Here is a 24,498-nt window from a genome sequence, read left to right as displayed (position 1 = left end):
GACCAGCTGCATATGAGATGGGTAAAGTGAATGAATTTGATCAGCACTAGCTATGATTGCGGGATTGATGCTAACTTTGGGATTAGAGGAGGTAGAGTGAAAGGAAGAGGTTTAGGAGGAAGTAAAATTAGAATAAGAGAGAGGAACGGTGAATTTGAAACACTTGCTGTCTCCGCAGCACTTGGAAATCTAGAGTGGGCAGCTAAACAGGGTGAGGCATCCAAGAGGAGGAAGAAGGATATAAGCAAGAGTAAGGGTCTTCACTGGGGGTAAGCGTCACGATATGAAAGTAGGCATGGAGACAGAGAAAACAGAAGACGATTTCGGCATGATGGCGTGCCTGGAACCCATTAATGTGTGGGCAGAGGGGTAGGAAGGTAATGCCTCTACTAAGGACAGATTATCTTGTTCAGAGAGGGGGAGGAGGTGAAGTGGGATAGCCAAGGGAAGGGTAAAGGGTGGTTGGGGATGTCCCAGTAGGATCCAGCAGCGAGGACGGGACTACGGTAGATGTCTACGTTATCCGGAGTTACTAGCTGAATGTCGGCTCTCGAAGCTTCGGCCGAGGGTGGCCGGGATCCACGTGAGAGTCAGCGTGAGTGCAGCAGTGAGATCCGAAGAGCGGTCGGCAAGGGGCTGGTTAGAGGTTAGGGGTCAAATTGTCGGGAGCACTATTCTCTGCTGAAGATTCTGGAAATTGCGACTTACAAAATGTACCACTGGCTCTCTGATGGCGATTGCTGCTGTAGATCCATTGCTGGCTAATGCCACTTCGGCATTGATTGTTCCGTGTGACTCAGCTATTATCATGACGCAGGGTGTGAAAGTCAGGAGTCCTGCAGCTGGCACATGTACCTTCTTCCAAATATCTACGTAATCAGGTACCACATAATAATGGAACCAGAAAATGACATTTTATTGGTGCTCGAATTCTGAAATTTGAAATTAAACATTAAAACCACGAATATGCGTGCAAGCTATTAAACTCCATTAAGGCAGATTTAGTCTTTAAATCTTTTATTTTTTTCAGATATGTTTCTATCTCTGTCTTCAATTCATTTCAAGAGGCAGTTCTACAGCGACTCCCAATTCACCTCGTTCTTGAAACCTCTCAACTGAATTTGAGGCAATGTGTCCAATATCTGGTCTCAGCAGCCAAAGGAAACAATTATTTTCTGCCAACAATAGACAATAGACAATAGGAGCTGGAGTAGGCCCTTCGGCCCGTCGAGCCAGCACCGCCATTTTACAGATCATGGCTGATCACTGCCATCAGTACCCCTTTCCAGCCTTATCCCCATAACCCTTAACTCCTTTGCCCACTAAAGTGGGCAAACTCTCTTTTGAACATAATCAGCGAATCTGCCTCTACCACCCTCTGTGGCAGATTTACACTTCTTTTCTGTCTTCTCTTAAATTTTTAATGCTTAAAATCCCAAGCAATGCTAACCTTATCATGGGCTAACCCTTTATTTCTGAAAAAAAGCCCATTGACAATTCCTTGGATCACCACATAAACCACTATTGTTTTCTATGCTAATACACAGCGTATTCTATTTGTGGCTTCGCTATACACTGTACAGTTGAGACAGAGTGTTCTTTACTCCAAATCACACTCATATCGCTCAGATGGGTGATATCGTATTAGCCCTGCTGATTATCTCTGGAATCAGTAAACTAAGTGTTTCGAATCATTGAAGCAATCACAAAGATATTGGTAGAGAAAAATCGCTTCTATGTTTCTCCATTAATTTTCCATGTTTCTTTCCTGTGTCGAACACCCCAGAGTTGCCACTGTTGTGCTCCATCTCTCAGACGGTTGCTCAATCATCTTGACTATCTAAAACCTTCCGGCATCCTCTGAACTCTGAGTTGAATGTTCTTTTCAATTCATTTTTTTTAAGGGGCAATATAGATCTGCTCTACTTTGTATGATATCAAATAAATTTATGTATATTGGAGAGAGGAAACCTGGTGCCTCTGAGGTCCTTATGTTAATCCGGATGCCCCGCATTCTGTCGCAAAGCCCAAATGTAGATTTAAACAGTCTCTAGATTGAGGACGCGACTTTTCTCCATAAAATATCAAAGGTCCATACAGTACGCTGAGACCCTCGGTCTGACTTCGTATGCAACCAAAAACCTCCTGTCCCGTTTTAATCCCACACCTTTCTTGGGAACATTCACCCCGAATTCTCTGTAATGCCACATTTATCTCGATATTATGCAAAGCTAATGTACCTGGCTCCATCACCTTGGCTGACAGCTCCTTCTATGCACCCACTGCACTCTGAGGGAGGAATAATTCCCTCACGTCCATTGCAAATCCTATCCTCCTTACTTGATAATTATCTCACCGCAGATTGCCACCTTTCAAGTGGAGTTTATGATTTTGCTGATCTCAATAAAAAAAAAACCCTTTACATATCCTCGGTTCCAAAGAAATCGGTAACAGTTTGCACATCCTCTCACTGTATTCCATCTGTTGTAATCCTAGCTATAGCCTTATAAATATCGTCTGTACCCCTTCCAACTTTCGAAACTACATTAACGACTGAAACGGCACAAAGGATCGAAATGTGCCCTCACAATATCTTCAGAAAACAGTGGTTGTAGTGGCACTACTTTCCAGGGTAGTTTCAGTGTCACAGAAAAGGACGATTAACTGGAGGGGTCATTAACTGAGTTAGGGTTGGTGGTGTTACCAGTCCAGAGGACCCCAAAACCCAGCAGCAATAGCTATGCACCACGAAAAAGGGTTACTTAAACAAAAGTTGCTTTTAATTATCTTTGAACATGAAACTTGAATCAAATTTGAACTTATAACTATTGACTTACTTAACCTAACTAACCCCCTTCTAATTCTAAGCGGACGCGTGTGTAAGTTTACAGTCTAATCTCACTCGCTGCATGCAATTCTTGTACTCTGTACAGAAGGTAACATTAATAAAGTTCACCAGGGTTTGGCGCTTAATAGGTAAATTGTTACAACTCAGAAGGGTTCTTGTTGGTTTTCAGAGAGAAAATATTTCTTGTTCCAGGACATCCACAACTGATTGATTTTTAATCAGTCACTCCTTTGTCTTGCTGATGAAACTTGCCCCCTTCAGGGTTCTCTAGATGATAAACTCTGAGTTCTTTCAGGTCACCAGAGTGTTCCTTTCTGTTTCTTTTTTAACAAAACACCGAACAGGTAATCCTCTCCTTTGACTAGGCCGTCTTCCAAAGCTTGCCAGCTTGTCCCTCTGGAACCGATGTCTGTGTCTCTCTCCTCTCTCTCTCTCTCTCTTTATCACTCCCTCCAACTCTGACGTTGAGCAGAATCCAAATTGTATCTCTCAGTGCGCGATAATATTGGAGAGGGCGACCAAAATGCCCATACATTGGCATAGCTCTGTAAACGTCGAGTATTAACGATATAGGAATGTGCTGAATTAGGTGATTAATACAATGGTATTATTTGGAACATCTGAATCCATTTCCCTCTCATAATTAAAAAAATATATTAACACATTTTAAAATCAGATCCAGGCACAAATACAAAGGTTCTTCATTGCCAAATGTGATAGTCCACAATTCCGGTTCCATCTTAATTCTTCCTCAAATGTTCACATAATTTCCTTGTACAACTAAATGTCCTCGTACCGAAATCCGTGGCACTCCATGTTCCTTCCGTGGAGTTGATGGGAACCGTGTTTCCGTGACTTGGTCAAAGCTTTCACAGTTCTTTTCAGTTCCTTCTGGTTCCTTTCCGATTTATTAAATATTGCCAGCTTTTGGGTGCTCTCACGGCATTCCATCAATCTTGTTGAGGTCGCGACCCGATCTATCTTTCTATTTATGTTGTAACCATGATTAGAGGTTGTGGGTAGATTAGATTTAATTTTAGGTTTATTTTAGATAAGTGGGCTTTGTTGGTTTAATGATATTTATCCTGTATGATGTCCAGTTTAAGATCTTATTTAGATATATTGCGATTTGTTCTAATAGTAATTATAAAAAATATATATATGGCCTGTTGATATATTCAATGCACAATGACACGGTGTGTACAAATAGCTCAAACTGCGCTCAGCTTCACTAAAATGCCATATTCACCAATTTACCACATCGCGAGAATTTACTATCCTTTACTTGCCGCTGTTGGTATTCTTGGTAAGTCGCTGGATCTCGATGATAATTGATTCAACCAGTCTTTTTCTTGTAACAATTGCCGATTGTAGTCCCATTTACGCTCCAACACGATCTATGCAGAGGAGAAGGGACCCTCGGCAGAAATTCCAGGTCGTCCACATAAGCACAACGCTCAATATCTTTTGTTCAATGAAAATCAAACGAGATGAATGCAGGGAATATTTTTATTTAAATTCATTCTCCAATTTCTTTTTTAAATTAAGTTATTTAATAGTGATTGCGATCCTCTATCGTGGAAAGTGTGGGCTCTCCAAATGCATCACTCTCTATCTCGTGGTGATGGCAGAGGCGGATCTCATGGTGGTCATCATTCTGGTTGTCGTGCAGCAGATGAACAATATATATATTTTCGCCCCCATTTTGCAAAATAACCCCAGTGTGTGCTCTCACAGCTGTCTTCAGATATGCGAGCATGGACTGCTCCGTTTGGTTCACTGTTGCATTCACATTCGATCGCAACGTCGCAATTTGCTTTCAGAATCTATGGAGGAAATATTGTACGGAAAGAGGAGCGGCCTTAGTTCTCCTGACAGTGGGGGTAACCTGCAGTGTGAGATGCATCCTGTTTTACTTTTTGTTGGCGTCTCAAGTTATAATTGACAATGTGCCTTGGTATTGTGTTCCGATTCCTGAATACTACACGTCAGCCATCTGTGAAGCATTTTATTTGTTTGACACCATTGTAAACCCTATATTACCCATCACTTTCATTCTTTTGTTCAATGGTTTAAGAGGCAAGCACATAATTACATCAAACAGAGTTCGAAGTGGACTCCGGATGAAAGGCGAGAATCAACAATATTCAGAGGTAGAGAATCGGAGAAAATCGGTGATTTTGTTGTTTGCTCTGTCCATTAATTTCGTAAAACTGTGGATGCCCTATGTAATACACTGGCAATTGGTGGACGCCACCTATAGAGACAAATATTCCGACTTTTAAATCTTCTAGCATTGTGGATAGACGGTGCAGTTTCTCAAAATCTGCACTAACACCTCCATCTGTGACCTGACATGGAGGCAATTCAGAGTGGGAGATGCAAAATGGAGTGAAATTGGTGTTTACAGTCATCAAGTTGTTCTGCAAGTATCAATACCGATGTGAATGAAATTACTTTGAATTTTCTAAAAAATAGACAATGTTGTAATCGTTTCTATAAGTAGAGAATAAAAATAAGGCTGTTGATTGCTGCCAACAGGAGACACGATTAACTTTAGGAAAGATATTAATACATTTTAACTTGTGCAGAAAATTTAGTAGGATGTTGCCGGAAATTGATGAAAGTACATTGAAATATCATTCTCAACAAACAAGAAACTGAAAGAGGAATAGGCCAATAGGTTTTCAAGCCTATTTCAATTTTTAATAACATAATGAAAAATCTAACTGTTCTCTCATCTATTTTTCTTGCCTCACCCCATAACTTTTCATACCATTTTATTAAAAAAAACTGATTTATAATTGAATAAAAGTAATAATTCAGCATTAACAAAACCCATGTGCGGAAACTTCCAAATAGCCATTTTTAGTGGAAGAGAACATTCAATCTCATTCTTAGACTGTCATTTTTGTATCCTGTGATGTTGATCAACATTGCAGCTCCACTGGAGAAATGATTACTCAGATCATGTACCTTATAATGCTCCCTTAGGCGTATATATAGTTTGATGAGATCATCTCACATTTTTTCCAAAGTCCCAGAAGCATTCAACACCATCTTTCCTTAAAAGCCAACCCCGTCATCCTGGTAGTTAATGTCTTCCTTAAATAAAGAGGTCAAAATAGTATGCAATATTCCAGTTATGGACTGGAGGCTCTTTCCAGCAGCCCACCCCCGACCATGAATTTATCATGAACATAATGTAATTCATCCAGGCTTCTGAATCTTCAGAGAGTGAATTCACCATAAATATTCCCAGATCTTCAAAGATAATTAAGAAAAAAACTCAGAATCTGTGCAGATTTAAATGATGTAAGTATGACACAAAGGATGATCATAGTGAATGACAATTTCAATGTCTTTTGTAGTCAAAGTTCGATATTCCGTGAATGCTAGTTCATGACTTGAGAATTTTCCCTTTTGTCTGCATTGTTCTCTTCAGTTACACCACTAATTGTGATTGGAGAACTGAAAAGAATTTCTAGATTATCACCCAGTGAGTAGAGATGGAAGAATAAGGAAATGGAGGTGAAAGAGCTGAAAGTTTTGGAAAGTGTCAGCATAAACCAGAGGGATGGGTAATTACTGATGAATCCATTGAAAAATGCACAAATAAAGACAAAAATAAAATCAGCCTCGCACCCAGTTTTGGGACTGTAAACAGGATTTCAACCTTTTCAGATGATCCTGATGACCTCATTTATGCGCAAATGACCTGGTGACTGCCATAAAAACTGAGGAGGGTAACTTTTCAGGCATCCGTCCGAACATATGCCAATTTATGGTAAAATTATTGAAGGTGGGAAACTAAATTTGGTTTGATTGGGAAAATATTGATAAGAGCTTACAGCCTCAGTTGGTAGAGACAATTGAAAAATCAACTGGACTGTTGACAACATTTGTCATATGTTATAAGGCATGGAATAAGGGTCCCTGAAATTTCATTTTCTTCCTCTACTTTCCATTCTTGGAAAACAATTGCAGTGAAAATCAATTTATACTTTATTTTGGCTATTTGTCATTTAATTCCAACCAATGTTTTCTTTTAATAATATTGAGTTAAGTAAACAGTTTAATATGATATCTATGATGTTAGAATTTGTTTTTCCATGTGCAGAATAAGTATCTGGGAAAACAGTCAGCTTTCATCTCGATTGAGTCATTCATATTGCTTCCTTTAAAACAAGCTAAGTCTTAAGAAGGTCTAATGCAGAGTTCCAAAATTTCTAAATATTATTTGGCAGTATAAAGTGTGAGTCGATTCATATAATGGAAAGAAATGAAAAGTATCACAATGTTCACAAAAGCATTAAAAATATTCACATTTCAAGCTTTAAAATGTCTCAGGGGAGATTGAGAATGAAATAATGAATAGAAAAAAAAAACAAAGCCAGGAGGGCGACGTTCAAAAATAAAGCCTGGAATAACAATAACTTAACTTGATTTATTTACCTCTTGATAATTAGCTTTCAACATATGGTCATCAGTTATTTTCATTTAGAGCTGTTTATGATGGAGAGTATTGAAGGTCATTTGTTTTAATATGATGTAGAATATTACAGCCCACAAAAACGCCCTGATCCAGTGGTTCAAGAGCAAAAAGTAGATATTGGGAAACTGAAATAAGCTTAGAACACGTGAGAATGTCAGTAATGCATGGACCATCTATAGGGACAGAAACAGAATTAACATTTCAGGTTGATAGGATTTAATTCTAACTGACAAAAAAAAACAATCGAAATTGTGTTTTATTTATAAGTCGCAGAGGAAGGAGAGAAGAAACGAAAAAAAAATTTAAAGCAAGAGCATATGTGGAACAGCAAAAAAGTGTGTTACATAGTCGAAAAATTCTAAGCAGTTGGTAGTGTCTTATGTCGACGCAGCGCTCATGGCCAAAGGGCCTGCGCTGTGCTGCAGATTTCAATGATCTATATTCTATGTAAGCATTTATAAACAGGACGGAGACCAAGAGAGACTGAATAATACACGTGCTGGTAGTGATAGATGAGAGAATGATGACAATGGATTAATTTTCTGGAAGAGATGTAAATTGAAAAAAAAAAGGAATGAGAAATAACACGAGAAGGACCAAAATCAATGCTGGAAGGGAAAAAATCCACAGATACTAGAAATATGAAATTAAAATAGATACTATTGGAATTATTCAGCTGTGAGATATATAGGTATATATTCACCAGGCTAGTCAGAGAAGCAGAAAATATGCATAAACACAAAGAAATCTGTAGCAATTTGCACATCCTCTCATTGTATCCAACCTGTTGTAATCCTAGCTATACCCTTATAAATATCGTCTGTACCCCTTCCAACTTTATAAACTACATTAACGACTGAAATGGCACAAATGATCGAAATGTGCCCTCACAATATAACGTAACATAACATAACAATTACAGCACAATCTTCAGAAAACAGTGGTTGTACTGCAACTACTTTCCAAGTCACAGAAGGGGCCATTGACTGAGTCAGCGTTGGTGGTAAGTCAGGGTCCAGAGGACCTGAAAACCCAGCAGCGATTGATATGCACCACGAAAAAGGGTTACTTAAACTAAAGTTGCTTTTAATTATCTTTGAACATGAAACTAGAATTAAATTTGAACTTATAACTATCGACTTACTTAACCTAACTAACCTCCGTCTAATTCTAAGTGGACGTGTGCGTAAGTTCAGCAAATACCTTTGCTTCACAGTTCAATCTCACTGGTTGGATGCAATTTTTGTACTCTACAGAAGTTAACATTAATAAAGTTCACCAGGGTTTGGTACTTAACAGGTAAATGGTTACCACTCAGAAGGGTTCTTGTTGGTTTTCAGAGAGAGAGTTTTTATTATTCCAGGACATCCACAACTGATTCCTTTTTAATCAGTCACTCCTGTGTCTTGCTGATGAGACTTGCCCCCTTCAGGGATCTCCAGATGATAAACTCTAATGTCTTTCAGGTCACCACAGAGTTCCTTGCTGATTCTTTTATTCCAAGGGAAACACTGAACAGGTAATCCTCTCCTTTGACTAGGCCGTCTTCCAAAGCTTGCCAGCTTGTCCCTCTGTGTCTCCCCCAGTCCTCTCTCTCTCTCTCTCTCTCTCTCTCTCTCTCTCTCTCTCTCTCTCTCTCTCTCTCTCTCTCTCTCTCTCTCTCTCTCTCTTTCTCTCTCTCTCTCTCTCTCTCTCTCTCTCACTTCCTCCAACTCTGAGAGAAATACCTGTTTCTTTCTGCTGTCTGCCTGCAAAGATCACATGTCCTTCCAGACAGTAAATGCTCCTTTTTAGACAAAGCTGGTACTGCCTATTGTTACATTTGTTTCCTTCTGCAAACAATAGTCCATCATGATTCTGAACACTCTTACAAAAGCTCCTGCAAATATCCTGCGTTTTAAAATGATTGTGTGTGACCTGTTCCAACAAACCTTTCCCAATTTATCTCCCAAAAACCTCTATATACTCTGTCACAGAGGAAGTTAAAGAACAGTAGAGCAATGAAGCGGCTCTATTGTCCCGGGCAGTGAACTGTCCATATTTTGCAGAGGTGCAAAAATAAATTATTCTCATGCGAGAGCATGGAACATATAGAATACAGAACAAGACAGTACACCCCATCCATCCCACGATGTTGTGCAGACATCTGTACACTGAACAATCTAATAATTCCCTCGACAAATGTATAAACATTATTTTCCTTACCTCCACGAACTAAAGAGTCGTTTGAAATTCTCCTTTGGACCAGCTTCTGCGACATCCCGGACAATATATGCTAATCCCCTGCCAATCTCTGGATTGAATACTTATCTTTAACATCTCTCCAAAACCCTCCTTCCTCCACTCAACGTCAACAGTTGCCCTCTGTTATTCCCTACAGACACCCAGGAAATATGTGATTCCTGACCACCCCATAAGCTTGTGTACCTCCGTCAGGTTATCTGCTATCCTTCTTCTCCCTAAAGATAAGGGTGTTCATTCAGTCACCCTTGCTCCATCGGACATGTTCTCCAAATTGAGAATCATGCTGATAAAACTCATCTCAACCCTCCACAAGGTATTTCCACACTTCCTGTTATGATACCAAGAGAACTGACCGCAATAGGTGAAACGTGGTTTGACCACATATATAAGGGTCTGTAATATTAATCTTACCCTATATTGATTGCAATCGCCTTGGTGCAAAAGTAGTAAATGGATTTGAATTTCGTTGGTGTGTCAACAAGTATTCCAATACAGTATGAGGGCAGGCTGACTCAAGGAGAGGTCAAATGGAGGTGAACAGGAAATCTGCAGTTGGTGGGCCCGAATGAACCAAAGTACCTGAGAGCAGCATCCATATTGTATCTCTCAGTGCGCAATAATATTGGGGAGGGCGACCAAAACTTCCAGACATTTGCATAGCTCTGTAAACGTCGAGAGTTACCGATAAGGAAATGTCCTGAATTAGGTGATTAATACAATGGTATTAGTTGGAAACTCTGGATCCATTGCCCTCTCATAATTAAAAAAAATGAACACATGTTAAAATCAGATCCAGACGCAAATACAAAAGTTCTTCACTGCCAAATGTGATAGTCCACACTTCCGTTTCCATCTTAATTCTTCCTCACATTTTCACATAATTTCCTTGTACAACTAAATGTCCTCGTACCGAACTCACGTTCCTTCAGTGGAATTGATGGGAAACGAGCTTCGGTGTCTTGGTCTGAGTTTTCACGGTTCTTTTCAGTTCCTTCTGGTTCCTTTCCGATTTATTAAATATTGCCAGCTTTTGGGTGCTCTCGGGGGATTCCATCCATCTTTCTATTTATGTTGTAATCATGATTAAAGGTTGGGGGTAGATTAGATTTATTTTTAGGTTTATTTTAGATAAGTGGGTTTGTTGGTTTAATGATAGCTATCCTGTATAATGTCCAGTTTAAGATCTTATTTAGATATTTTGCGATTTGTTGTAATAGTAATTAATTGATTTCTATATATATAACTACTTTACTAGATAAACATATTTAATATTATGGGGTGGAATGTACAGGTTATTATTTTTCCTAGTTTATGCTAAACAATACAAATACTTTAAAAAGTAAGAAATGAAAATATTTGTTCAAACTCTTCAGATATCTTAGTAAAAAAGGTTAAACTTGCAGTATCTCATTCGGAGAAGTTGTTTCCAACAATGTCTTGTTGGTAAATGCAATGCATAATGACACGGTGTGTACAAATAGCTCAGAATCTGTTTTCACGATGAGTTGTAGTGACATAAGTGAGAACGGGTCGACCTTAATTGACCCACTGGATATTCTTTGTCCGTAATCAGAATGTGCCAGAAATGGATTCTTCTGTTTTTACAGCGCTTCGAACAACTGCACGCAGCTTCACGTGGAATGCCATATTCACCAATTTACCACATCGCGAGGATTTACTATCCTTTACTTGCAGCTGTTGACATTCTTGGTAGGTTACTGGATGTCGATGATAATTGATTCAACCAATCTTCTCTTTCTTGTAACAGTTGCCGACTGTCGTCCCATTTACGCCCGCACACGGTCTATGCAGAGGAGGAGGGACCCTCGGCGGAAATCCCAGGTCGTCCACATAAGCACAACGCTCAAGAACTTTTGATCAATGAACATCAAACCAAGATGAATACAGGGAATTTTTTCTTTAAATTCATTCTCCAATTTCTTGTTTTAATTCAGTTATTTAACGGTGATTGTGATCCTCTCTCGTGGAAAGTGTGGGCTCTCCAAATGCATCAGTCTCTATCTCGTGGCGATGGCAGCGGCCGATCTGATGGTGGTTATCATCGTGATTATCGTGCAGCCGATGAACAATATATATTTGTTCGCCCCATTTAAAAAATAACTCCAGCGTGTGCTATCACAGCTGTCTTCAGATATGCGAGCATGGACTATTCCATCTGGTTCACTGTTGCATTCACGTTCGATCATTACGTCGCAATTTGCTGTCAGAATCAATAGAGCAAATAGTGTATCGAAAGAGTAGCGGCCGTAGTTCTTGTGACAGTGGGGGTAGCGTGTAGTGTGATGTGCATCCTGTTTTACTTTTTGTTGGCGCCTCAAGTAATAATTGACAATGTGCCTTGGTATTCTGTTCCGATTCCTGAATACTACACGTCAGCCATCTGTAAAGCATTTGAGTTGTTTGACACCATTGTAACCCCTATATTACCCATCTCTTTCATTCTTTGGTTGAATGGTTTAAGAGTCAAGCACATAATTACATCAAAGAGAGGTCGAAGTGGACTCCGGAGCAAAGGCGAGAATCAACAATATTCAGAGGTGGAGAATCGGAGAAAATCGGTGATTTTGTTGTTTGCTCTGTCCATTAATTTCGCAAAACTGTGGATGCCGTATGTCATACACTGGCAATTGGTGGACGCCACCTATAGAGACAAATATTCTGATTTTTAAATCTTCCAGCAATGTGGATAGACGGTGCAGTTTCTCAGTACCTGCACTAACACCTGCAACTGTGGTCTGACATGAAGGGAATTCTGAGAGGTGCTGGAAAATGGAGTGAAATTGGTATTTACATTCATCAGGCTGTTCTGAAAGTATCGATGTGAATGAAAATACTTTGAATTTTCTATAAAATAACAATGTTGTAATTGTTTCTATAAGTAGAGAATAAAAATAAGGCTGTTGATTGCTCCCAACAGGAGACACGATTAACTTTAGGAAAGATATTAATACATTTTAACTTGTGCAGAGAAGATTTAGTAGGATATTGCCGGGAATTGAGGAAAGGTTTACCAGGTTGGAATTTTACTCCCTGAAAGGCAGACGAATGCGGTGTACATAATTATGAGAGAAGAGATAGAGTAAATGCAAGGAGTCTTTTTCCCCACTGGGTCGAGATACAAATCAGAGAACGTGTGAAAGGGTAAATATTTCAGAGGAAGTATAAGATGAACTTCTTCAGATGGAGAACGGTCGGAGGTTGGAACAAGTTTCTATCTGAACTGGTAAATACGGGCTCAGTTTTAATATTCAAGAACATATTTGAACAGAAACATGGACGGGGATTTGAAGGTTATAGATAGTTCGATAGTTCACTGGTGGGGACTGTAGTTTTAAAGAGTTGTTTGTGTCGATCCTGCAGCCAATACAAAAGTAAAATATAGTTCAAACGACCCGAACACTGTGGTGCCGCCATTGTTTGATTGGAAAACGTGTGAGTGGGTCTGAAGGATTTAGAGCCAGTGGTTTCAGCGAACAGAGGCTCTATTGGTCCTTAAAGCAAATTAGAAAGTGTATCAGCAATTAAATGCTGCTACTTTGCTGATATTGTCGGCAGAATTAAAACGTCAATGAGGAAGCATACAGGAATCGTGTAGCGACAACAACCGTTCGCTCAACGTCAGAAAAACCTCGGCGATGTTTGTGGACGTCAGGAGGAAGTCAGGAGAACAAGACCCAGTCCTCATCGAGGGCTCAGTAGAGAAGAGGGTCAGGATCTTCAAATATCTGGATGTGGACATCGCCAATAATCTGTGCTGGAGCCTCCACTTTATAGAAATCACAAAGAATACTCGCCACAGGGCTTTGTGAGGTTTCTGACGAGATTCATACGCCACGGAAGACCTCTGTAGGTGTACCGTGTGATTGCATCACTGCCTAGTATGGAAGGGTCAACTCTCAGGACAAGAATAAACTACAGACAATTGATAGCACGGCCTGCAGCATCACAGGCATCAGACGTCACTCCATCGAGGACATCTGCATGAGGCGGTGTCCTAAAAAACAGCTTCTATATTCAAATACCTCAACACCCAGGCCATTCCATTTTCACTCTGCTACGATCGGGAAAAGGTACTAGAGCCTAAAGACAAGTACTCGGCTCAAGGTCAGCTTTCCCCCACTGTCATGAGATTCATGACTAATCAAAGACACGGCCTTGATTTTCGTGCAATGTTATTGTTATTATTATTATTATTATGATTATTTTATTTTTATAGTAATGCGGGAAATCGTCACATTTTAAGGCTTGTTCATGATAATAAATCCTGATTCTAATTTTTATGCTGATGCTGTGAATTAAAGTATTCTTAATTAAAAATAAATAGACACACAGCACGGTAACAGGCAATTTCAGCCCACGAGTCAGGTCGCCTAATTTACACCAAATTAAACTACACCTTTAGAAAGGTGTGAGGAAACCTGAGCACCCGGGTAAAACCAACGTAGACATGGGGAGAACGTACCAACTCATAACAGACAGCGCGGGATTCGAATACCCATCGTAGACGCTACAAAATCAACCGGGCCGCCCGGATCCTCTTGTTACGCTTGCTGACATGATTTGTAGGGCGTGTACCCACCTCCATGTCCTGGTAGAATGGATCAAGAAACGGAGCGTAAATTGCATGCACTTAGAATCATTCGAGATGCTAGAACATAACCGAGGAGGCTTTCATCGTGTTGGTGACACTGAAAGCAGAGTCGACAGATGGATGCTTGATCAGGGAGCAGGCAATGGGAGTAGGCAGACAGTACAGCGGTGTCCTGCAGCCTTACCTAACCCACGGCCGCCCGCAGACCGCGGTCCCGGATGCTACCATCGCCAACGCTCACTACACCTCCGCCCCAGTAAGCCGATGCTTCCAAAAAACTCGGTTCTTACCAGGGTTCCGATGTCGCCGGCACCGCCAGAGCTGACATGACTACGGTATCTGTGAAGCTCATTCCATCTACAGTCATCCCTTAATTTCCCCTCTCTCTGCTTCTCTCTCGACCCGTCACTTTCTCTCCCAATTGAATTTTCACTTTCTTGTGAACTCAAAAATTCCGAAGCTCTCGTGCCCTAATCCATTGTGAAACCTCGACTGTGCACGTGCCTTCTGACCTACCCTACGTTCCAATTCCAGCCGATGACATCCTCAATCTTCAACCACCCCCTCCAACCTCCCCTAACCTCCAATTCCCCCCATTTCCAACTCTGCACATCGCAGCTCTGACTTCCTCTATCCAACACCTCACACGTCTAGCTTCCGCAACCCTCCATCTTGCCCTTCTGACTTCCCCAATCCTGTACATCCCACTCACTTCTCCCCATCCTCATCCCCTAACAATCTCTACTACACCGACGTGTACACCGAGCTCTATTTGGTCTTTTCCACACCTCTGATCTTCCTTCTCAGAGACGGAATGCTCTGACCTTAGTAAAGGCCTAATCTTTGTCCGTGGTCACCCAACATCTCAATGTGTTCTGTGCACGCCACGATACCGAACTCTTTTTCCATCATCTCAGTCTCCATGGCCACTTCTACAACTAGGATTTTCCATCCCCCTCCGAAGACCCAATCACATTATTTAGGCTTTCTTCCTCCTCTTGGGCACCTTGTCCTGGCCAGCTCGCCACTCTGACCAATCGGAGTGATGAACCACCTAAATCGCACGACTTATCTCTCTCTCTCTCTTATTCTCATCGCAGCTCCTCTGAACGCTTTGCCCTCCACACTCTCCTCAACAATCCCAACCTCACTATCAAACTCGCGGCCAAGGGGAGGGGGTGATGATGTAGTCTGGTGTACTCTACCTTGCCAAGGCCCCAGGACAACTCTGAGACACTTTGTCATACTTACCCCTTGAACAGGAGTGGACCATAGAACATCAAGCTATTGTCTTTTAGTTTATCTCATACCTCATCAACTCTGGTCTTCTCTGTGCCAGTTCCATCAGTTGTATCCCATTCCTTCACTGCCCGGTTCCACCTTCTGATGATGACACGCACACCAAAGTAGCCAGGTAGACCCATTATTTCTGTATGCTCCTGCTGTCAAAATTTCTCCTAGGTCCAAATCATCTCAACCTAAATTCACATGACCTCCATTTCTTCATGCCTTCCATCTTCCTGAATTTAACCATCTCATTTCCACAGTGAGCGTCCAAACTCTTTTTTCAGATCCATCCTACATAAAGAAGGTCTTCATTTAATTCATGACCAGAAAGCCTAACCAGTATCCCTCCATTGACAAGAGGACTTAGCATTCCCCCATCCACCAGCGCTAGCTGATTAAACTTGCACTCATTCTTAATAACTTATTTGAATCATCTCTTTTTCTCCCACTGGGTACCCGTCTGCGTTCCAGCTGTGCTCGCCTTTAGGTGGGCTTTGTGGATCAATCCATGCTGCCAGCCTGCACAGGCAAGTCCCCTCAAGTATTCCTGCTCTATATTGACGCCTATATTAGTGCTGCGTCAAGCACCCGTGATGAACTCATTAACTTTATTCATTATGCTGATAAATTTCACCCTGACATCAAATTCACCTAGTCTATCTCCGGCCACACCCTCCCCCTTCTTGATCGCTCTTTCTCCATCTCAGGAGAAAAGGTTTCTACAAGCATATTTGCCAACATACAAACTAACACACCGACCTCGACGACACGTCTTCACATCCATTCAAGTGCAATAATTCTATTCCTTTCTTTCAAATCCCCCGTCTCCGAGGTATCTGTTCCGAAGATGAGATCTACTCCAGATCAACTAGAACGTCTACCTTCTTCCATAAACGTAGCTTCGCACCTCGTCAACATCAATTCAGCCCTTACCAGCATCTCCTTTTTATGACATCTGCTCAGGGGTCATCTGCTCTAGGATATCAAACATAGGATTGCTCTTGTCCACCCCTACCACTCCACCGGCATGGGCATCGAACACATTGTCCTCCGTAATATCCGTCAACTACAACATGATCCGACCAGAAGATACACCTACCTCTTTCCTCCTTACTTCTCCTTTCGGAGAGATCGGTCCATCCACGACTCCCTCGTCCAGTCATCCCTTCCCTCCAGTCACCCCGATGGCACTTTCCACTCCGGGTGCAGGATGTGCCACACTTGTGTCTTTAATTCCGTCCTTACCACCATGCACGGACATAGACTGTCCTTTCAAGAGATGCAACACTTCAACTGTCAATCTGCAAGGGAATCTACTGCATCCAGGGCTCACGTTGCAATCTCATCTGCATCGGACAGACTACATGCAGTCTGGTAGATCACATCACTTGGCATCTTCGCTCAGTCTATCGCAATGACGCTGATCTGCTAACGGCTGCACATTTTAATTATGCTCCCCACTCCACGCCGACCTGTCTGCCCATAGTACTTGTACGGTCAAACCAAGAGTACCAGTAAATTGGAGGAATAGCACCTAATTTTCCTTCTTGGTACTCTACAGCCAAATAGCATTAACGTCGACTTGTCCAAATTCTGGTAGCCTACCCCTGTCCTTCTCCCTCCGCCTTCTTTCCTCCTGCTCTCCACCTTTCTTTATACATTCACGGAGCTACCTCGCCCCCTCCTTGCTGGTATGCAGTTTCTCCTTTATCCACCTATTCTCTCTTGCCTCTGGTCTGGCCCTGTCCCCGTCCACGATTTTATTCAGATGCCTACTTAAATTTTCTTCATACCTCAGTGAAGGCTCAATCCCGACATGTTTTTTTGCATCTTTTGCTGTGTAACGTATCCTGTTTCACATGCTGAGTCTCGCCTGCATTATATTTTACTTCAATCAGTGCGTCTGCAGACCTTCGCACTTTACACGATCCTGGCGTCGGTTTTTTTCCTGGCGCACACACTCTACTCTGTTCCCCTATGTGTGGAGCCCCCTCTGAATATGACACTACCTGACTTCATGTTTATTTTCCGAGATCATAGGCGTCGACTTTGCCATTGACCTTACGCAACTCGGCCATAATCTTCAGCTGCATCCACATATTTATACCTGTTGACTTGAATGGCCACAGTGGTATCATATTCTGTCTCCGAGTTCCCTTTCACTCTTCTGACTGTCACTCGGCCAACTTCCTCCTTCTCCAAGGTACGTCTGCGCCCCTGTAAAACCCGTTTATAACCCTTCCACTTTGGCTATAATGGAGGATCCAGAGATTTGTGTTGGCTGACCTTTTTCTGATAATGGAGGCCTATAAATTCTTGTGGGCGTCAGGGATCAATGCTGGGACCATTGTTGATTGTCATCTATATACATAATCTGGATGATAATGAGGTAAATTGGATCAGTATGTTTGCTCATTACAAAATAATTGTAGGAGGTGTGGACACCGAGGAAGGCTTTCAATGCTTGCAGAGGAATCTGGAGTAACTGAAAAATGCTGCATGGAATTTAATGCAGATAAGTGTGACGAGTTGCATTTTGGAAAGATAAAGCAAGAAATGACATAAGACGTTAATGGAACAGCACTGAGGAGTGCGGCAGAACAGAGGGACCTAGGAATACTGACAGATAATTCTCAGTCAGTGGTGTCACAAGTGGATATGGTTGTAAACAGATATTTTCGCATATTGGCCTTCATAAAACAAATTCGTTAGTACAGGGGTTGGGATGTTGTAGTAAAGTGGTATTAGACATTGGTGAAGCTACCTTTGGAGCATTGTGTTCAGTTTGGTAACCTAACTGAAAGAAATATATCAATAAGATTGTAAGAGTGCAGAGAAGAGGTACTAGCATGTTGGCACAGTTCATGAAATGAATTACAGGGAACAGGGAGGGACTTTATTCCCTTGGAGTAGGAGAAAGATGGGAGATTTGATGTAACAAGAGGACTTTTCTTTCAGGCGAGTGGTTATTTATTTTTCTACAGTGGATGAAGAATGCGTGGACCATATTGGTGGTAGTGTTGGTGGTGACTGATGTATTTAAAATTATGAGAGATATAGACACAGTAAACGTAGATGGCTTTTTCCACACACTGACGGTAGGTGACAATCAAACCACAGGACATGAATTAGGGTGAAATGGAGAAAGTTTAGGGGCGACATTTCTGTAAACCCCTTCATGTAGAGAGTGGTGGAAGGGTGAGACCAGCTGCCTGTTGAATGCGGGCTCAATTTTAAAGCAGAATCTGTGCAGGTTCATATATCGGAGGGATGTGGATGGCAATGGACTGGATGCAAGTCAGTTGGACTAGACATAAACATAGTTTGGCAGCGACTAGACGAGAGGAAGGACCTGTTCTGTGCTGTATTGTTCTATGTTTCCCCGGTTCTAAGAGTCGAGTTAAGAGTGATGTATGGAATTTTGAGAGTCGTGGATAGGGTGGACAGTATTATTATTTTCCCACCTCAGATAAGAATAGCAAAAACAAGAGGACTTCTCTCTAGGGCGAGTGGATGAATGTATCAGGGAGATGTCAGTGGTTATTTATTTTTCTACAGTGGATGAAGAATGTGAGGACCATATTGATGGTTGTGTTGGTGGTGACTGATATAATAAGGATACATGAATGTTTCTGAGTTGGGCAAGTGGATGAGAGAAACATGGAGCATTTGGCACTTGGGATTGGAAACATTACACTAATGAGAAAAAAACTTTTGGTTTTATGGGTTTGCAGAAAAATTCCGCGTCGAAGGCCTCGTAGTGTTATATCACGCCGCCACTTTCTCTGAATTCCGCCTCTCAAGCTACTTCTATTGCTTGGATTAAGTTTTCCACTCATGAGCAATCAAAACGTCTTCTGGTAATTAGGAAATATTAAAGAGCAACATATTAACAAGTAAGTGGGATGAAGTATGGGAGTTGACTGAAAAGACATGTTGGGCAGCTCAGTGTCTTTTATCTGGGGCGGTCACAACAAATACCAGAGCACACTGGGTTAACGGGACTGTAGGGTAGTTTAGGGTGGACGCCGATTTGTTTCTGTTCACATAGAGACTGGTGGTTACTTCAAACGCATTGCGGGACTGGTGGCTCAATATGATCCAATGGTTCAAATAAGGAATCTTATTTTGGCACAGCGATGTAAAAAGGAATATTATGTGATGGGACGGAGCGTAGGATCTGTTATATATTGGAGAAGATCGATAAATTTCGTGGAAATATCGTGAGCCGAATGTCCGGTTCGTGTGGACATGATGTCAAATCTCGTTTTTACTCCCCCGACGACGACATGAAGCTCATCAAGCGCCGCCTTCCACAAGTTTCATGTCAACCTGTGTTGACCTCCTCAGCGTTTGAAAGATGGCAGTCATTCTGCTCCATAACTATCATGAGATCAGTGTCTTTAACAGAGGAGGTACTGCCTGAGATAGAGTTATCTAAATGCAGTTCCAAGAACCGTGTGACAAATCTATCATCCCATTTCTCATTCCCCATCAGTACCAGCAGCATGTTTAGTGTCCCGTTTCACACACCACCATTACAGGGCCAGAGAACCGTGTTCAAATCGCCGATGTCTGCAAGAAATTTTCCCAGTAATCTGGTTGGATCTCCCTGGATTCTCCTGTTCTCTTATACATTCCGATTACAAACAGATGTAGTGGTTTTTTATTGCTCGGATTGGCTCATTTGGACGATACGGGCCCAGTGTCCTGACGGTCTCTTTCCAATGCTGTATCTCATAATCAAAATATAAAAGAAAAACATTAAAATCCGATCCAGACGCAAATACAAAGGCTCTTCACTATCCAATCAGGTAGGCCACAAATGCGTTTCCATCTTAATTCTTCCTCAAATTTTCACATATATTCCTCGTTCAATAAGTTGAGCACATCACAAATATCCTCGTATCGATCTCCGAGGCGCTCCACGTCCCTTCAGTGGAGTTGAAAGGGAGCGAGGTTCAGTGTCTTGGTCTGACCTTTCATAGCTTTTTTTGCAGTTCCATGCAGTTACTTGCCCATATATTGAATATTCCCAGTTTTTTGGGTGCTCTGGAACTGATCCGTCATTCTATTTTTCTTGTAAAATGATTAGAGGGTGGGGATAGATTAGAGTTAGTTTTAGGTTTGTTTTTGATAAGTGGGTTTGTTGTTTTAATTTTAATGATCCTGTATAATATCATTCATACAATCTTATTTAAATATATTGTAATTTGCTGTAATAGTAATTAATTGACTTAAATGTATAATTATTTTAATAGATAATCACAATTAATATTAAGGGAGGGAATGTACACGATATTATTTTGCCAAACTTTTTAAATATTTTGCATATGTATGGTTACGTAAAACAATAAAATATTTCAAAAAGAATGAAAGGAAAACGTTTGTTCAATTTATTCGTAAATCCTTGCAGAAATGATGACACTTGCAGCATCTCATTCAGACAAGTTGTTTCCAACACCTGGTCATTTGCGAACTGCATTGCCCAAAGACACGATGTGTAAACATAGCTCAGCGTGTGTTTGCTCGATGTGATGATAATGACGTAAGTAAGAACGTGTCGACCTTAATTGACCAATTGGATATTCCTTCTCCGTTATAAGAACGTGTCAATGCAATTGTCAGAAGAGGATGCTTTGTTGTTACAGCGCTTCGAATAACTGCGTGCAGCTTCACGTAAAATGATATATCCACCAATTTATCACATCGCGAGGATTTACTATCCTATACTTGCAGCTGTTGGTATTGCTGGTAGGTCGTTGGATCTCGACGATAATTGATTCGTCCAGTCTCTGTTACTTGTAATGGTTGCGGACTGGCTTCCTATTTTCGTCCCTACCTGGTCTATCCTTCGGCGGAAATTTTAGGTCGTCCGCGTAAGCACAAGTTCAAGATCATTCCTTCCATGAACATCAAACAGAGATGAATACACGGAACTTTTTTCTTTAAATTCATTTTCCACTTTCTTTTTTTCTTTCAGTTAATTTAACGGCGATTGTGATCCTGTCTCGTGGAAAGTGTGGGCTCTCCAAGTGCATCACACGCTATCTCGTGGCGATGGCAGCGGCCGATCTCATGGTTGTTATCATCGTGATTATCGTGCAGCAAATGAACAATATATATATGTTCGCCCCCGTTTTGCAAATAACTCCAGTGTGTGCTCTCATAATTGTCTTCAGATATGCGAGCATGGACTGTTCCGTCTGGTTCACTGTTGCCTTCACGTTCGATCGCTATGTCGCGATTTGCTGTCAGAATCTATGGAGGAAATATTGTACGGAAAGAGTAGCGGCCGTAGTTCTCATGACAGTGGGGGTAGCCTGCAGTGTGAGGTGCATCCCGTTTTACTTTCTGTTGTCGCCTCAATTAATAATTGACAATGTGCCTTGGTATTGCGTTCCGATACCTGAATACTACACGTTAGCGATCTGTAAAGCATTTGAGTTGTTTGACACCATCGTAACCCCTATATTACCCATCTGCTTCATTCTTTTGTTCAATGGTTTAACAGCCAAGCACATAATTGCCGCAAACAGAGTCCGAAGTGGACTCCGGATCAAAGGCGAAAATCAACAAGATTCAGAGATGGAGAATCGGAGAAAATCGATGATTTTGTTGTTCGCTCTGTCAATCAATTTCGTAATTCTGTGGATGCCCTATGTTATACACTCCATGAATTGGCAATTGGTGAACTCCACCTATAGAGACAAATATTTCAATACTCCGATTTTCATCTCCCAGCAATGTGGATGGATGTTGCAGTTTTTCAGTACCTGCACTAACACGTGCATCTATGGCTTGACACAAAGGAAATTCAGAGACGAGTTGAAAAATGGAGTGAAATTATTGATTCAAATTGACAGGTTGTTTTGTAAATATCAAAAGCGATGTGAAGTAAAACATTTTGAGTTTGCAAAAGATAGATAATGTCGTAATTATTTTAGCATAAAAATGCATTTCATCACAGCCAACATGAGACACGATTAGCTACATTTAAACCTGTAAAGATAAGATTTAGTAGGATGCTGCCGGGAATTAAGGAACGGTTAAAACAGTTTAGGACTTTACTGCCTGGAGAAAAGACGAATGAAGTGATCAAAATTATGAGAGTAGAGATAGGATAAATACAAGGTGGCTTTTCCCCCAGTTAGTCGAGATACAAATTAGACGACGTGGATTGTGTGAAAGGGGAAATGTTTCAGAGGAAATATAGGGGGACCTTTTTCAGACACGAAGGGTGGAAGAAGCTGCCATCTTAACTGATTAATGAGGCTCAATTTTAAATTTCATGAAGAATATGGACTGGAACAAGGATGGATGAATGGATGTATATAGATAGTTCAAAAGGTCAATGATGGGGACTGTAGATTGGATGGAGTTGAACATGTGACGAATCTGCAGCCAATGCAATAGTAAATGCAGTTCAAAGGACCCAGATACCGCGGTACGGCCATTGTTGGAGTAGAAGATGTGTGAGTGGGTCTGAAGGATTTGGCTCCGGAGACTCTAGCGATTTGAGGCTGTGTTAGGACCTTAACTCATAGTTGAAAGCCTGTCAGCAATGGAATGCTACTACTTCCAGATAATGTGGGCAGAATCACAAATGGCAAAAAGGAAGCGAAATCAACTCATTGAATGATGTAGCGACAGCCATCATGGGCCAATGTCAGCAAACCTAGATGATTGTTGACTTCAGAAGGAAGTCAGGAGAACACGACCCAGTCCTCATCGAGGTCTCAGTAGTGCAGTTGTCTAAGAACCTCAAATTCCCGTGTGTGAACATCTCCTTGGATCTGTGGTGGAGTTTCCACGTTGATGATATCACAGAGAGAGCTCGCCAGCAGCTATATTGAGTGAGATGATCGAGGAGATTCTGCATATTACAGAAGACGCTCGTAAACCTCTAGAGGTGTCCTGTTGGGAGCATTTTGGCTGGTTGCCTCACTGCCTGGTATGCAGGTGCCAACACACAGGACACGAATAAACTCGAGGCTTGTTATTCGGTCTGCGAAATCTCAGGTACCAGTCATCACTTCATCGTGGACATTTGCATGAGGCGGTGTTTTAAAAACAGCAGCTTATTATTCAAAAAGACACCCGCCACCCAGGCCATTCCCTCTTCATTCTGCTAGCCCCGGGAAAAGCTACAGGAGCCTTATGACGAGCCTTCAAAGGCTCAAGAATAGCTTCTTCTCCACTGCCATTAGATTTTTGAGTAATAATTGAAGCAAAGACACTGCCTTACGTTTCATGCACTATTATTGCTATAATTATTTAATTTTTATAGTAATGTCACAAGATGTTTATAATATGTACGTTTGTACTGTGATACTGCCGGAAAACACCGAAAGAAGACTTGTTCATGACAATAAATACTGATTTTTAATTCTTATTCTGATGCTGTTAAGTAAACTATCTTTAAGTAAAAATAAATAAATTTAGACATACAGAATGTCCACAGGCCATTTCAGTCCACCAGTCTGAGCTGTCCAATCTGCTCGCACTTAACATAACTTCGAATATACTTAGAAAGGTGTGTGGAAACCGGAGCCCCAGGGGAAACCTACGTAGACACGGTAAGAATGCACAAACTCATTTCAGGCAGTGCAGGATTCGAACACCTATTTTTACCGCTGCAAAAGAATTGCGCTAATTAATCCGCTAAACCTGACGCCCAGATCGTCTTGCTCTCTCTGCTGACAAGTTTATAGGGAGTGTAACCACCTCCAGGTTCTGGTAGAATGAGTCAATGAACTGGAGAGTCAATTCCATGCACTTCGAATCATTCGAGATACTAGAACATAACGGAGGAGGCATTCATTGTGGTCCTTACACCAAATGCAGAACCGGCAGATGGATGTTTGATCAGAACAAGAGGCCAATCGAGTAAGCAGACAGTAGAGGATTGTCCTGTAGCCTCACCTAACCACCGATCGCCCGCAGGCGGAGGTCCCCGATGCTTCTATCGACAACTCTCACTACGCCCCATGTCGCCAGCCAGCCGATGCT

General features: G+C 41.5%; 1 protein-coding gene across 1 annotated transcript; it reads left to right on the top strand.

The window, feature by feature from the left end:
* The first annotated feature begins 540 nt into the window (after window positions 1-540).
* On the top strand, window positions 541-22,416 carry LOC138762422 (probable G-protein coupled receptor 139). The gene is made up of 3 exons (XM_069936179.1): window positions 541-639; window positions 11,195-11,297; window positions 21,470-22,416. The coding sequence occupies exons 1-3, from the start codon at window positions 541-543 to the stop codon at window positions 22,414-22,416; spliced, it is 1,149 nt and encodes a 382-aa protein (XP_069792280.1).
* Window positions 22,417-24,498: the final 2,082 nt, after the last annotated feature.

Source organism: Narcine bancroftii, chromosome 4, assembly GCF_036971445.1.
Source record: "Narcine bancroftii isolate sNarBan1 chromosome 4, sNarBan1.hap1, whole genome shotgun sequence".
Lineage (NCBI taxonomy): Eukaryota > Metazoa > Chordata > Chondrichthyes > Torpediniformes > Narcinidae > Narcine > Narcine bancroftii.
Note: the sequence above shows the minus strand (reverse complement) of the source record. Positions and strands in the feature narration are given on the sequence as shown.

Coding starts and splice junctions, on each gene's coding strand:
- LOC138762422 (XM_069936179.1), top strand. CDS start 541: ATGTCGGCTCTCGAAGCTTCGGCCGAGGGTGGCCGGGATCCACGTGAG. Junction 640..11,194: donor GAGCGGTCGGCAAGGGGCTG/GTTAGAGGTTAG, acceptor CTGTTTTTACAG/CGCTTCGAACAACTGCACGC. Junction 11,298..21,469: donor TGCAGCTGTTGACATTCTTG/GTAGGTTACTGG, acceptor TTTTTCTTTCAG/TTAATTTAACGGCGATTGTG.